General features: G+C 36.7%; 1 protein-coding gene across 6 annotated transcripts in view; it reads right to left on the reverse strand.

The window, feature by feature from the left end:
- dab2ipb (DAB2 interacting protein b) overlaps window positions 1-16,379 on the reverse strand; it is a 191,903-nt gene that overhangs the window by 95,041 nt on the left and 80,483 nt on the right. For all 6 annotated transcript variants that reach the window (XR_015490298.1, XR_015490297.1, XM_087252099.1 and 3 more), the window contains 1 exon segment: window positions 5,551-5,669. Coding sequence is in view for 4 of the 6 variants with exons in the window: in XM_087252099.1 (XP_087108225.1) it covers window positions 5,551-5,669 (119 nt within the window). In the remaining 2 variants the exon portion in view is untranslated.

A 16,379-nucleotide genomic window follows, 5' to 3' on the forward strand; every position in this document is an offset into this window, starting at 1 on the left:
ATACAATAAAATAAACCAAAACAATAGGAGTAATTAAATAATAGTCTATTGTAAATAGTTAAAAATCAATATATATATATATATATATATATATATATATATATATATATATATATATATATTATATATATATATATATATATATATATATATATATATATATATATATATATATATATATATATATATATATATATATATATATATTTCACACTTCAGTATGTCTTTAAATTCTTGAAAAGTCACATAAATGTCTATAAAAAAATCTTTTTATGTTGTTGTTTAAACCTTTTATAATTTTATTTAACAGAATAAAATACAAAATAAACATATGATAAATAATACTAAATAGAGTGCATATAAACAAAGACTATAAAATACACAGCACAGGTCACTCATATCTTTTTGAATGGAGAAAATTGTAACGCTCAATATGGTAAATAAAGTCCGCCTTCTAGTACAGGAGCCAATTATCAAACGCTATATGGCGAATAAAGCCCGCCTTTTAGTACAGGAGCCAATTATCGAATGCTATATGACGAATAAAACCTGTCTTTTAGTACAGGAGCCAATCATCAATCGCTATATGGCGAATAAAGCCTGCCTTCTAGTACAGGAGCCAATCATCGATCGCTATAGAATTCTCAGAGGGAGATTTTGTGTGATTTGGACATTTAGAAATAAAACTAAAGACACAGTTGTTGTTGTTTAATTTTTTTGGTGATTCCTAATATGAAATTCAATTGTAAGCATGGCAAGCAGTTTTGGGAGAATCTGATGTTTCCTCAATAAGACAAAATGCCTGAGCATGCTGCCCGAGAGGTGTTTCAAAGATGGATGGCGAGTGAAATGACTTGCCTTAAAGGGACTTAGATATAAATTACAAACTGTTGAACTGTTAAGTTGAATAAAACAAAATAAAATTTGGTTAAAAACAAATGCCTTCAGGTGATAGCTGGCTATCCATGCTTTTGTGTTCTGGTTCAATCTGGTTGATCAGCTGGCTAATGCCGAGTTCAGACAGCACAATTTTCAAAGTAGTCGCATCTCAGATGCTTTCACATTGCATGACTATCTGGGGTAGCGCTCCATCACTGCTGTGTTTACACTGCAAGATGGATCGGCGACAGGAGGTTTCACACTGAACGACTTTACATTAGGAAGAATTGCAGAAAACTTGGTCTGCAGACTACGTCTCGCAATCACACACACACACACACACACACACACACACACACACACACACACACACACACACAAACAAGAAGTGACATGGAAACAATCCAAGGTCATGTCATATATCTTTTGTTATTAACTACATAATGAGAAAGAAGTCTTTAGTGGGGTAAAAATTTTACTTCTTTTGATCACCTGGGTTTTGAAGGGAATTAGCAATTTCTCCAACTATTTTCTTTTATGACCCGGTTGTGACGCTGCTCAGATGACATGTCAAACAGACACGGGTGCTCCTGCCAATTTTTCACTAGTTTTTCCTCCATATCTTGGGTCCAAATGGACCAAAAAGAAATGCTTTTAACTTCTCCACCAGCCTTCTGCTGGCCTGCAGATACCCATACTAGAGGATGCTGCTCTCTCATTGGCTGTAGGTGATCACCGATGTTTCTTTTCATCAGAACACATTTCACACGGCACGATTTTGAACGACAGCTCCATATATTTAGCATGCCAAATATCTCACGGCTGTCGATGACTTATCTGCAATTCACTCAGATCGCGTCCTTTGATAGTTCATACTGTGTAATTGTTACTTATTTAAACGAGCATCGATTTGCCTGTAATTTCATGTATTTGTCAACAATTTCTTAATAACTGTCAAAACTGAACCAAAATTATGCAGTTTGAACTCAGCATACGAGTAACCTGGTTATAGCTGGCTAGCTATGGTCTAAAAAAAAAAAAACGACTGTTTTAAGCCTAAATGGAGAGGGAAACTTGCACATAATATAAAACATAATTTAAATATAGTACTAAATAAGTTTTTTTAACAAACAAAAAAACTCAAATAAATGAATAAAAAACATCAATCTACAAAAGTCGATTACATAAAAGCACTAAATACAAAAGTTTAATAGGAGCAAAAAAAGACAAACATTCGGTGGTGAAGAGCATCCAAACACTTCAATCTGGGTGCCATCTGGAGAGCAGACCATCATGACTGCTGTTTGCTCTGGGAAACAAAAGATTTGTAATTGTTTATTGAACACTAAGCTTTCGATCAATGTATTTTTATCCTGCCTGAAAATCGGACTTCTCTATAAGCTTTAATTTGCATTTAGTCTAACAGCAGATTCCTATCTCATAATACCTCAATTAATGTCCACTTTAAGAAAAACGAGTAAACAGCTACATCTAAAACGTATCATTTCTAATACCACCACCAAAACGGTTCTTGTCTGGCAAATTGCGCATGTAACCGTAAGTGTATCAAATTTACGGTGAAATAAAGTGCAGCAAAAACTTTCTGAACCGGAAATTTGCATAGAAATGAGCAAAAGCCGAAGAGCCGGGCACAGCTGCAGTCTGTTTAAAGTGAGGGATATTTATGGGATAAGGGAAGGAGAAGATGCATGAAGGAGCATCTCGGAGAAAGAGGCAGATGACAGATTGGACTGCAAAGCTCTGTCGGTTTTCACTGACAAGAGAGGCATGTCAAAAGTGACCTCAATAACCAGTCTGCCACACGCACACACTCACAAACACACACACAGACAACGACTTTAAGCACACACACGCACCCTTTCTTCACTGTGCAGCAAATTATGCAGCACGGACACGAGGAAATGCAAAATCTCACATTTACATATGGTGTTATACCATTGGAATTAGAACACCGCATGCAAACACATCTATACTGAGACTCAACTGACACTTTCAGTAGCTTATAGATCTAAAATTACATCTAAAATGGTTCAGAAACAACTGCCTTTTATTTGTCTCCAATACAATTTAGAGAACTGACTGAAATAATGACCGATTTCCACTCAGATCCCACAGTCTTGGATCTCAATGTGGCAACAGACAGCAGCAATCAAGCAATTTAAGTCCAATAGGTATTACTGTAAAATTTTACTGTTTGTCCTTTAGTAAATCTGTATATCTCAAAGTGAGTCAGAGAAAATGCCATTCTATGCTAATTGAAAAAGAAAAACAGGATTTTCTACCAGTCATAGTGTGACCAGTTGGTTTAAGTTAAACAGTGTCATCCTCAGATCCAGCAAATGCATATTTTGTGCACACCAAGTTTGGCAAATGTCATTCTGTTTCAGAGTTATGGAGAGCTTTGTAAAAGTGTCCCTAGCCACAAACTTAAATTGAAATGTCAACTTTTTTGGATTGCATTTGATATACAGATTATCTAATTATGACACTTGGTTCAGATTGTGTGAAAAAAAACTAGGACTATGGTTCTCCTAAGTTTTTCTTTTTAAAAATGCTGAATACCCAAAAGTGTGCATTGCAGGGCTTGTGTCAAAGACTTCAACTATACAAAGCACTTCAGTATGTGGCCAGCTGTTTAGGACTTATGAGCAACTGTGCATTTTAAACCACTGTAGCACCAGCGCCAGGCCGATTGTGGCGAGACTTGGTGACCATCTATGTAATGTAATGTTATGTCTGTATTTATATAGCATATTTATTGTGTATGGCCATACACTCATAGCACTTCACAATTATGAGGGGGTCTCTCCACACCACCACCAGTGTGCAGCATCCACTTGGTTGATGCAACGGCAGCCACAGAATTACGGCGCCAATGTGCTTACCACACACCAGCTATTGGAGAGATAATGATAGAGACAATTCAGTGGATGGGGATGATTGGGAGGTCATGATCCGTAAAGGTCGATAGAGAGAATTTGGCCAGGACACCTACTCTTTACGAGAAGTGCCATTCGATTTTTAATGACCAGTAAGAGTCAGGACCTCAGTTTAACGTCTCATCTGAAAGATGGTGCCCAGTGACACTTGTGCCCCCTTCACTTTACTGGGGCATTAAGACTCGCACATACCACAGGTTGAGCGACCCCTGCTGGCGTCACTAACACCACTTTTAACAGTAATCTAGTTTTCTTATGTGGTCTGACCAGACTCAGCCCTGCTAAGCTTCAGTGAGTAACTGGTACTGGGCTGCAAGGTGATATGGCTGTGGTTTACTAGCAGTTTCAAGTCTCTACGACTTACATTTTGGTCTGCGTGATCCGTTTTGGGCTAAAAAAAAAAAAAGAGACCTTTAAATTTATTTAAACAGTTACAATATGGTTTCACAGCTATGCTTAAACTCCTAATGATAGTACATGTAAACTGTAAGTTTGAGAATGGTATAAATGGAGGTCATAGCCAGTCGCAAATGGGCAGGTCAGCTCCAAATGAGTGTTACTTGAGTTCCAAGTAAGTTGTACAAACCTACGTAAGATTTATCTAGGCCCAATCCCAATTGTACCCCTTACCCCTACTCCTCATAATGCGGGTTCCTGTGAAGGGATAGGGGAGTTTCAGTTCTTTTTAGCTCAAGCCGTAGGGCTAAGGGAAAGGGATAAATAGCCCTTTGAATGAAGATTTTTCAGTACCACACTCAAAACCAAGGGCTAAGAAAATTTATCCAGAATACAAAGGCAGGATAGTTACACCCGGAAGTAAGGAGATCGACAAATAAGTATTTTATGTCATTATTATGAATTTTTACAGCAGACAAACATCTGTTTCAATATATTTACAACCGCGGTCGTGTTTTACCGTCATGGTTAAAAAAAACAAAAAAAAAAAAAACACTAAAATAAGAACCAAAAATGTTGCGATTTATAATCCATAATCATAACTCCAGTATAGCAGTCCCACAACATTGTCACTCGATGACAGTTGAATTCCCTGTCAGTAATGTCTAGTGGCTGGGAGTGTGCTTTTTACAGAGTCTGCTATAATGTTAATGTTGTTTTTTTTGTGTTTTTACATAGATGAATAATGCACAGCATTACAATCTGATTTCCACATATATCATTATAATAACATAATATATGTCTTCAGTGATTTCCTGAAGATAAATACCAATAAATAACACAACTGCAATAACTACAGCAGTCACCATCATCTGATCTCATATGAAGCAAGAGATTGCGATGACATCTAATGACAAGTGCAGGTGCTGTAGTGATGTCCCAAATCTTAGGGGTAAATTTTAAAGCCCTTCACACTCGGTTTTAAGGGCCAAGCGGAAGGGGTAGGGGTACAAAAATGAAATTAGGATTAGGCCTTAATGACTTGTAGATGGCATGCAGTCCAGCCTATTGTGTTTTATTATCTTCGTCTACACCTACCCCAACCCTAAACTCAAACTTACAGTAACCTGTTGTGTTTTATTAATATACCAACCACAACCCTAAACCAACATACTGTGGCGTAAGTTCCTTCCACATGGAAGACCCGATACTTTTACGATACATTTGTCTGAATAGGTCATTTCTGTTTAGTGATGGTCATGGTGTAAATATCCAACACTTCAGCTGTAATGAAGAATAAGAAGAAATTATTTACCTCTCGTTGTCCACTGGTCTGAAGCCTGGCAGGATGTGTCTGAAACTGCTGTTCCTATCCAGTTTAGGCTGACTCTTAGTCCGCTTGATTGAGCCTTTTAACCTCCGACTCAAAAAACCCTGATAATGAAAAGACACAGAATAAGAGAGATTATAATCGTCATCTTCTACCGTTATTTCGTACATTCAATCACTGGTTAATTCTCCCACATTATACACCCTTTTTCCCCTTGAAAGCACCTGTCACATTTTTGCGGCTCAAGACTCAACTTCCTTTAGGCGGCAGTTACCATGGAGACAGCAGGTTGGCATCAAGGGCACAAAAAAAGAAAGGGAGGAATAAAGTGAGAAAAGGAAAGAATGAGATAGAAAAGGATCGTAAAAGTCAAGGACAAAGTACAATCCTCACAGTAAAAACACAAATAAAAAACTGAAAATGTGTGACAACCCAACAGAAAGAGAGAAAACCAGGAGAAAACATGTGCAAAGGGTATGAAGATGGAAAGAGAGGCGAGACAGCAGAAATAAGAAGTTTCTGACAAGAAAGTGTTGGTAAACAAACAGCCCCCCCCCCCAACCAATTAACACAACTGCATATTCTACATAATTAAAGCACCCTGCTGATTACTATTCACAATATATGCAAATGATAACATGCAGACATCTCTTAATCACAGAGCAATCAGTCAGAGAACTGCAGCCTACAGTTTGCAAGCACCAAAAGAAAGGGAAAATCAAATCAGAAGGGGACTGAGAGAGACAACGACAAGCAGACATCTGAATAATAAACAATCTCCCCTGTCCAAACACTACAGGAATTTGTAAAAATACTGCAGCAAATCTGGAAATGTTGTCAAGCCACTGTTTGTGTTTTGAAAGGTGATAGAGGGTAAATAGTAGGGCTGCAACAATACAAACTGAAAGTTTTATTGGTTGAGTTTTGTGCTACATGTTTCCAGTTTACAACAGCAAGAACCAAAAGTCAAAAGTGACTTGGTGATTGATTGGTTTGACAGACATTGTCTAACTTAACTAAGATTCCCTTATGACTCCAAATTATATAATTCATTTTTTTTCCTGTTCGTTATAGAATTTTCCTCTGCTCACCAAGGCTGATTAATTTACTAGCCAGCACTCACTTCTGGGGATTTACACCTACCTAACATTTAAATACTAATAGTTCTTGACTCCGCTAAGCTACAAACATTAATTAGGTATCATTGGAAAGAAGTCGCTTTGAGCTTTACTACGGCCCATCTAGAAAGTTTCATGCTAAAAAAAAAAAAAAAAAGTTATACATTATAATGTAATGAAGAAAAAAACTTATGTTTAATATTTGTTTTTCATATACAAACACAGGAAAACATTAATGTAATAATAACCTAAAAATGTGCCTTGAAAGCCAAGTGTCTCATGAGTTTATATTTCAAATTTAAAGAAGATAGCATGCAAAATCAGATTTCTGTAAACGTTTTCCGAGACTACAGATGTGTCTCAAATCAAATACTTATGCACTTATGTAATTTCGATGCCATTTTGTAGTATAAACAGTGTAAGTAGTGCGTTCACATTGAAAACTCTAAAAATAATAAGTGCACTTTAAATACCCAGATGATGCACTTATTTAACTGGTAAAATAAAGTGTGGAACACTTCATGACCGCAGCTTTGCTCACATAGTGGAAGGGGCAGAGCTTTCGGGTACTCATGATGGATTACTTTTATTTATTTTGGATTGTGAAAGCAGAATTCTCCTACGAGAGTGATTATAGCTCCTACCGATGGTGAATGTGGTTATACTCATGGCAGGTATTATTTGGTACTTTGATCATTTATTTCACTAATTTGGCAACAGACAAACGTCATCTGGGAAACGGTTTAAATTTCCGCTTAGTAAAAAAACATCAGTGTTCCATTTGGGACGACACTACATTCATATACTATGCTGTTGAGAGTGTGTAAGTGTACAAGTACATAGTGCATAAGCGCATAGTGTATAGTATAGTGTGCCATTTGGAGCGCAGCTTATATTGGGTGTCCTCCTTTTGTCACCATGAGAGGCACTTTCTCATAAATGACAAAAATACAGCAAAAACAGTACCACAGAGAGAAATGATTCCATTTACCCAGCCTCCACGTGCTCCAAAATATTTGAGTTTCTCTGTTTTGTTAAACACAAAGAAAAAAACATTGAAATCCATACTATCAAGGAAAAAAATACTAAAGACAATTGCTGCCAGATTTACTTTTTTTTTCAAAATGTTTTCTTTTTTAACTGAATCTCTTTATTTACAATCTTATAAAACATTCAAAATTAAACTAATTGTAGTGCACACAATTCTGTAACATTCCTATAATGCAAGTGTGCAACATGCAATGCAACATCTGGCTGACATTTTCACAGTGTCATTAAACTTATAAAAAAGCTTCCTAAAGCATGTCAGTCAAACAGATATCAACAGCAACAAAACAGTCATGTGGATCAAAACAACATTCTTTGTTAGGCATTAGATTAGTTTTTAATTGATTGTATTTGAAATCTTATGCATGATTAAAGAAATTATATTTTTAAAGGAACAATAACTATATGAGAATGTCATGTGATCACATAAATGTCATGTTTAGAATAAAACTGTTAATGTATTTGGTGTGGACAGTTATATAATCATGTTTGTTGGTGCAGTAAACAGCCTTTATCTATTTTAGTTTGAATCATATTTCGTACACGACACATAGCATTTGTGCACAGATATGGAAAATCTGATTTAATGTTGTTGCAGCTCTAGTAAATAATTGAGTGGTGGTGTGCAATTTCATGCCCTGTTAATAGGCAGCTATCGAGCAGGTCTGTCAAACAGGTCATGGATGTTGACAGTCAATATCCAGAGGCGGATCATTGTCCCACGAGGTCTTCACGCAAGATTTCTGCAGGGTCTCATCATCCTTATTTCTGCATTAAATCTCAAAACAAATTCTGTAACAGTTTTCTATTTTGTGAACGCACCCAAGAAAGCTGGGTTAAGTGTATCTGCCAGAAATTAAATGAAGCCGATATCATTTATAGGCTGCCAGGAGGCAATCGATGGGAAAAGAATGGAATGTATTTAATACATTTAACAAGGCTTGTTATTAAACTAGATGTTATTTTATTTAGCCATTACAAAATTAAATAATAGCTAAATCAAATAACAATTTCTTGTTGAACAAATCGTGTCTGCCGGGTATAAACTGAAACACCATTATATCATCAAATACAGGTTGACACACAATAAACTTGAGGCTACTGAGTAACTATATTGATCAAAAGAGAACAGTGAAGGGGAGTGAATGGTGGATGCTGATAGACTAAATGCATCCACTTTGTAAAACCACAATCCACGTTACCATCCTCTTTAGATGAATTATACTGCACACGTGAAACGTAACATGTAAATAACACATAAAGTTATTTTGGGTTTAAATTCAGTTTTGCTGAAAATCTCTTCCTAAACTTAGACTCAATAGTTCCTTCACTGAATGGGGATTTATTCAGGATGAATGTTGGTGATCTGTTTGGCAGCTGTTTGTACCAGAAGAGATAAATATTTGTGTCTGAAGCTGTAGGAGTGTAGTTACACATTAAAATGACTGGATCTCCTTCATTTTCAGTCATTTCTCCAGAAGGCCGTTGAACTTTGTTTTGCCCCTCTTCACACTGGAAATAAATCTTTAACTATTAATTTTAACATATATAAAATAACTCACAGATAAACAAATCAGAGATTGTAAAGGATGACCTTTCTTACAAAAGTCCTGTGCTATGAAGAAAGGAAAAATAATAACCAGTGTTGTCACTGCTGAGATGAAGAAATAGTTATAGTTATATATATATATATAATTATATTATTATTATTATTATTATTATTATTATATAATTATTATAATTATATAATTACACATTATATGTATGATGTGTTGGTCTTTATTGTTTACTTTTGGTATTTGGGACTAAAAGAAATACAGTTTTGGAACCTCTTGCAATGTAAAAATTGAATTTATAATTTCTTAAGCATAGTTTATTATTATTCATCTGTTTGTAAATACAGGAATGTAATAGCGTTTTTTAATGTTTAAAATAAGGGATGCTCTGATCGATCAGCTGAAGATCAGTATTGGCTGATAATCACATTTAATGACTCGATAGATACTCGCCAATCTGTAATGTATTGTGTATTTATATAGCGCATTTATTGAGTATGGCCTTACACCCAAAGCGCTTTACAATCATGAGAGGGGTCTCTCCAAACCACCAGTGTGCAGCATCCACTTGGATGATGCGACGGCAGCCATAGGACAACGGCGCCAGTGCGCTCACCGCACACCAGCTATTGGTGGAGTGGAGAGACAGTAAAAGTCTGGCCGATTTCATGAACCGATCGCAGGCGTTTATAAGTTTACAAGCAGAGGAGGACGCACTCACGCTCCTGTATTTTATGCATAGCCTACAGCAGCCACAACATGTGAGGAGGTAAATGGCAAGATCAGAATCAATACTTTGTATCGGCCGATCACCATGACAAAGAATTGGTACTCTGTTTCGGCTGCACAAATCCTGATCAGAGCATCCCTATTTAAGATTTATTTAAGCTACTGCAGAAAAAACAATTTTCAATGTATCCGAATGTGTGTGTTTATAAAACTATTAATATCATACTAATTTCTTCATGACTGATAGCATGCATACCCGAGGATGTGGATGATGTAACATTAGTAGCTAGGCAGTTGAAAACTCTTTTTCTGTCATTTGTTAATGCACTTTTAAAAGATGTTTGGCCAGATTGCTTGTGTTTTCTGCTTTTAACAACAAAACAACTTGTTGCATATGTTGCAATGAGCATTATCAGTGTCCACTATAAATATAACCATGCAGACAGTTTGGTTCTCTTTACCATCGTCATCATCATTCTACCTGCCTTTGACATTTGTCGTCACCCTTGCGAAACGCTGATTTGCATTATGGTACCAGCTGCCGTTTTGTGGGGTATTCGAGTCAAAGTTTTATGGTTTTAGCATCTTTCACAGAGTAAATACAAAGATTTAGGAAAAGATTCAAAATAATTCCGTTTATGCTTAACATGTTCTTTATATTATGTTTTTATTTTATATTATGTAAAAAACAAGAAGAGACACAGATCTTTCAGCCATTGCACATGTTTATTTACAGGCAGGACTGTGCAGTGGGTAAAGGGTGAGTGGGATATTATGGGGAGGGACGATGATCAACATCAGCACCATCTGTTGTTGTGGTTGTGTTTGTTGATCCACAGGTGCTTCAGTTTAGGATCATTTCTGTAACGCTGGTGCAGCAGCTCTCTTTCTCTTCTCTCCCTCTCCTTCTGGAGATTCCTCTCCACCTTTTCCTTCACCTTGTCCTCTGCCCAGGTGAACAGATTCATCTGCACTTTTCTTTTGTTCTTTGGCTGCTCCAGGACGTTCCCACTGGGCTTGCTCTCAGCACCATCAGCAGGATTCACGCAGAACAGAGAGGCGATATCATGTTCAGCCTCAGAGTCTCCAGCTTTACTGAGGCCCTCAAATTCAAACACTTTACTCTGCCAGGATTCATCATCCAGCACCTCCTCCTCTTCCTCCTCCCAGGCAATCATCTGTCTTTGGCATCTTTCAGGCTTGAGGAAGGCCTGGATGGTCTCCCCAAACTCACTTTCCTCATCCTCAGTATCAGAAAACATGAGCTCTGAAGCAGATACAGACCAGGCAGAACCTGAAGACTGAGACTGCAGTGAGCTGAGAGAACACACTGATCTCAGAGGAGCACATGCACGAGGATGAGGAATAGGACACACTGTGGAGAACAGTTCATCTGGTGCAGAAACAAGACATGGATGAACAGCCAGCTGTTTAGGAGGATGCAGTTGAATAGGACACCCAGGAAGGAAAAACTCTTGCTCAGGTCCTTCCACAGAAATGGGTCTGTGAGGACGCACTGAGGAGGATTGGTGAGAAAACAGCTCATCTGGTGCAAGAACAGGACGTGGAGGAACTGCCAGCAGTTTGGGAAGGTCCACATTAAAAGGGCACCCAGGCAGGACAAACTCTTGCTCGGGTTCTTCCAGAGCACACATTTGTGGTCTTTTCACTGGCGGCAGGGGCTTGAAGCGAGCAGCTGGAGGGATGAAGTCTCCAGAGCCACTGGGAAGCTTCGGTAGTTTTCCCTTTATGGGCTTTAAGACAGAGGGTCTGACAGGAGTCTGCAGGGCTTTGACCTCTCTTTTAGCCCCCTTGCAGCGTTTCTTTCTGCACTTGTTGGGATTAGCAGTGAAGTTGCAGGCCTCGCCCTCTGAACATTCATTTACTGCCGCCAGTTCTTGAGCTGCACATTGCTGTGTCTCCCTTCGATGCCAGAAAGGGATAAAACAATCAAAAAGCTTTTTAAATGCACTGCTGAACAGCACCATCTTGAACACTGAAGGCCGAAAGTGAATTTGTCAGTAAGTCACAAACGTAGCCCTCAATCACTCAACCACTCAAACACCAACAACAGTTTAGAATCCAAACTGCAGTTTCTGCATTCCAGAACAGAATTCTGTTTATGACATCATACATTCTGCTGAGCTCCCCAGAGTGACACTTCTGAACTATAACAAAGACTATAGAATATGATATATATATATATATATATATATATATATATATATATATATATATATATATATATATATATATATATACACATAAAATAATGTTATATTACTTATATTTAATTTAATTATTATATATAAATATGTATAATAAATTATGTATATTTTTATTTATTTTTTTATTACTACTACTACAATTAAATGTGTTTGTTTTAATATAAATGTATGTTGCTTTTTTGGTAAACTTTATAAATGCTTTATCAATACATTTGTAGCAATAATAATGCCAATAAAGCTATTATTGAATTGAATTGACTACAGAATACACAAGACATGTCACTCGTATCTTTTAGAATGGGGAACAGTGTAACTGTCATTATGGTGCATAAAGCCCCACCTACTAATACAGGAGAAAATCATTGATCACTTTATGGTGAAAAAAGCCAGTGTTCTAGTACAGAAGCCAATCATCGATCACTATTGACTTACAATGCTCTGGGGGAGGGATGAATACTTATAACTTGTGAGTTTCTGCAGATTTTGTGAGATTTAGATATTTGGAAATGAAACTAAAGACACAGTTGTTGTTTAATTTAATTGGTGGTTTCTAATATGAAATTTAATCTTAAGCTTGGCAAGCATTTTTGGAGAATTTGATGTTTCCCCATTCAAACAGAATTCCCGAGCATACCGTCCGAGAGGTGTTTCAAAGATGGCCGCCAAGTGAAATAACTTGCCTTAAAGGGACTTTGACTCTGAAAAGCAGCAAATGCTCACATTCAAGCATTGGTGTAAATGAAATAAATTTCTAAACACTCCTTCTGCCCCTTTTTACTTCAGTGACAAAAATAAACAGTTCATCAATAACCATAAACAAGAACAAGGGAAAACAAAAATCTATTGTGAACATTTAAACATTCTGAAATATGTGGTCCTTCGTTCAAAAAATAATTTAGTGTATATATAGTGTATATATACATACACACACACAACAGTTCTGTCTGGTTCTTGAATCAGAGTGGCTGATAGCCGTGATATATTTAAGTAATATCAGCACCCAAGCCTCTTTACCCTTTGTGTATTACTCCGCCCACATACAGCCAGCAAAAAGCAGACACTACAGATCTAAAGTTTAAAAGATGCTTGCTCAGCTGTTTAACTGTCAGCTTATGATTTGAATCCGGAAGAAAGTAGTTCCTCATATAAAAGGGTTTTTGAGACTCTCCATGTTTGATTTTGTTTTTATATACACAATTATGCCGTCAAACTGTTGTATAAACGCAATATCACAATTGTAGCAGTGCGATATGGCTGTATATTGCACGCCTCCCACCAGTGCCGATATACAGCCATATCGCACAGCTACTCGTGTGATATTGCTCATGTATATATATATATATATATATATATATATATATATATATATATATATATATATATATATATATATATATATATATTTATTTATTTATTTATATATTCATTTCCCATGGGTGAATGGCCAATCATAAGATGAGATGTGAAGCGCACAAATTTAAAATAATTAAAGGTTTAATAAAAGGTTTTTACTAATTTTCATGCTAATTACAGTTTTTCAACTGTTTACAAATGTTTTCAAAACAGTGTCACCTTTTTCAAAACTTTACACACAATTATCAAAACTGAACAAACAAAATGCAAAAGGCCACACATCACCTTAAAAATATAATACTGCATTCAAAATGCCATAAACCCTAGTCAAAATGAAGCTTTTGGATCAAATAGCAAACGCTTCTTTCATAATAGTAAATGTTTGGGTACACCGTGTACATTATAAATCTAAAGCTCTACACTCTTTTATGGACTTATATCTGCTATTCAATACAATGTTTACTACAGTGAAAATAAGCTGCTGAGAGGATTGACAAGTACACTGTAAACACCAATCACATGAAGAAACAGAAAATATTCATTATTCCAAAGATTACTGTTAGATCCAGTAGCATACAACAAAACCATAAACATCCTGTATGTAAAGCAAAATTCTCCAGTAAACAGACTCTGTGGTCTGTGGGGGCGGTGGGGGTGGGGCAAGTGTCATTTGCCTGCAGAAGCATCATGTGGGCATAGGGCTGGCCAACATACACTTCACAGAGCCAGGCTGAGAATCATTTCTCGATTCTATTCTATGAGAAATTGGAAATTAGGATTTAGAAAAGGTGCATATGCGGTAGGTACAAAACGACAAATTGTGGACCAGTTTTGTTTTTTTTTTGGCCCAGAACAGCCCAGTGTCCTGTCACCTTTGACCTATTTATAGGCCTGTATTACAGTCAAGCAACGATTGGTTAGTGATCAGTTAAAAAATGAGTGTTTCCACATTTGAACAGTGTGTGTGTGTGTGTGTGTGTGTGTGTGTGTGTGTGTGTGTGTGTATGTGTGACCGGGTGAATAAATGTAGAGTTCAGATTGGTTGTGTTTGGAAAAGAAATCAAGTCACTTGCTGTTAGATGTTTGTGTTTTAGGTAGAGAATTGTGTGTAGTGTTTTGAAAAAAAAAGTATTTTATGCAATTGTAAACGGAGTTCAAAGCTGAGAAATAGCTTCAGGTTTCAGAAATTGTGTAAAAAGGAAAGATTTTGCTTTAAAGCAGTTGGAAAAAACTGTAAAAGGCATCTATTCTCAAAGACAGTCACTTGCTTCGTTTCTAAATGTATCTGCAATTTTTTTTCTTAAAAATTATTTGAGTGAATGGGTTAATGAATCACTCATTAACATGGATTTGACGCAACCTAATGGAGGTTTTCACATTTACTGATCCATGACACATCACAAAATAAGGTGATGTTCAACGTTGTATAATTAACTTAATCAAAAAAATTCTATAAAAACAAGGATACTCATTCTTTTACTCATTTTCTTTTTCGGCTTAGTTCTTTTATTAATCAGGGGTCGCCACAGCGGAGTAAACTGCCAACTGATCCAGTAGGGTGTTAAAATTAATTGTTTTTTCAGTGCACCGCGATGCAGACGGATCAATGGATCAGTTGTGATCGTCGCCTGCCGCTTATCAGTATCATTCATCTGTGAAAAGTGCAGCGCGCAAGAGCCAATCACAGCCATTTTTGTTGACAATGTGACCAATCAAAGGGTTGTAAGAGAACTAGACAAGGATCAGAAAGTGAGCTGGATATTTATATTTGTTTATATTATTTGCTTAATGCTCGTGTTGTTTCAAGGTACAGTTTATATATCTGACCGTTTGTATTAAATGACAAAATTGTATTACAAATAGTATATTAATATATTTATACATTTTAATACAAGAACTGCTGCTGTGAAGAGAATATAAAACTGTGTATGAAAAGCACCGTCAATGCACCGTGATATTGAATTGAACCGAATCGACGGCAGAATAATCGTAACCGAACCGAACCGTGAGACTAGTGTAGGTTCACAGCTCTATTAACCAGCATATGGTATTACAGAGTATTTGCAGGAATCCTAAAGGTAATTTCAATACCTTTTTAAGACTTTTTAGAGACCTTCTCGGAATATTTTAAGACCTCATCGCCACTTTAAGTTCTAATCAGTATCAAACCTTTCAGTTAATAAACAGTGGAGCACAACCATGCAACAGAACTTAGATAAGCTCGGAAGAAACAAAGCTTGAAATATAAATGATGTGGTTGTTTTCAGCGACAGGCTTCAGCCACTGTTTAAACTCATCTTTCTTCAGCAGGAGTACGCAAACTTACATTTTCCCATTTTGCCGTCTGTTTCGCTCTATGGTTTTGCTACACGTGGAGAGAGTAACTTCACCTTCCTGCGTTTGTCGCAAATTGCGTGACATCACCCGGACGAATGCACCTCAGCTCGTACCAATTGCATGGATCAATCAAAACATTGTTATTATTAGGAGGAAATTAAATATATTTATGCTTTTTTGGAGTTAAACACTTTGGACAATGCTTGAACAAAATTTAAGACCTCGTAAAAGCATGATAAAGACTTTTTAATACCTTTTAAGGGCCTTAATTTTCTCAGAATTGATTTATCAACTTTTAATACTTTAAGTATATTACACCCTGTATTATGCAGCGGATGCACTTCCAGCCTCAACCCAACACTGGGAAACACCCATACACACTCTTTCACACACAAATACATACACTACGGCCAATTTAGCTTATTCATTTCACCTCTAGCGCTTGT

This window comes from Danio rerio, chromosome 5 (genome assembly GCF_052040795.2).
Source record: "Danio rerio strain M-AB ecotype USA chromosome 5, GRCz13ab, whole genome shotgun sequence".
NCBI classification, from domain to species: domain Eukaryota; kingdom Metazoa; phylum Chordata; class Actinopteri; order Cypriniformes; family Danionidae; genus Danio; species Danio rerio.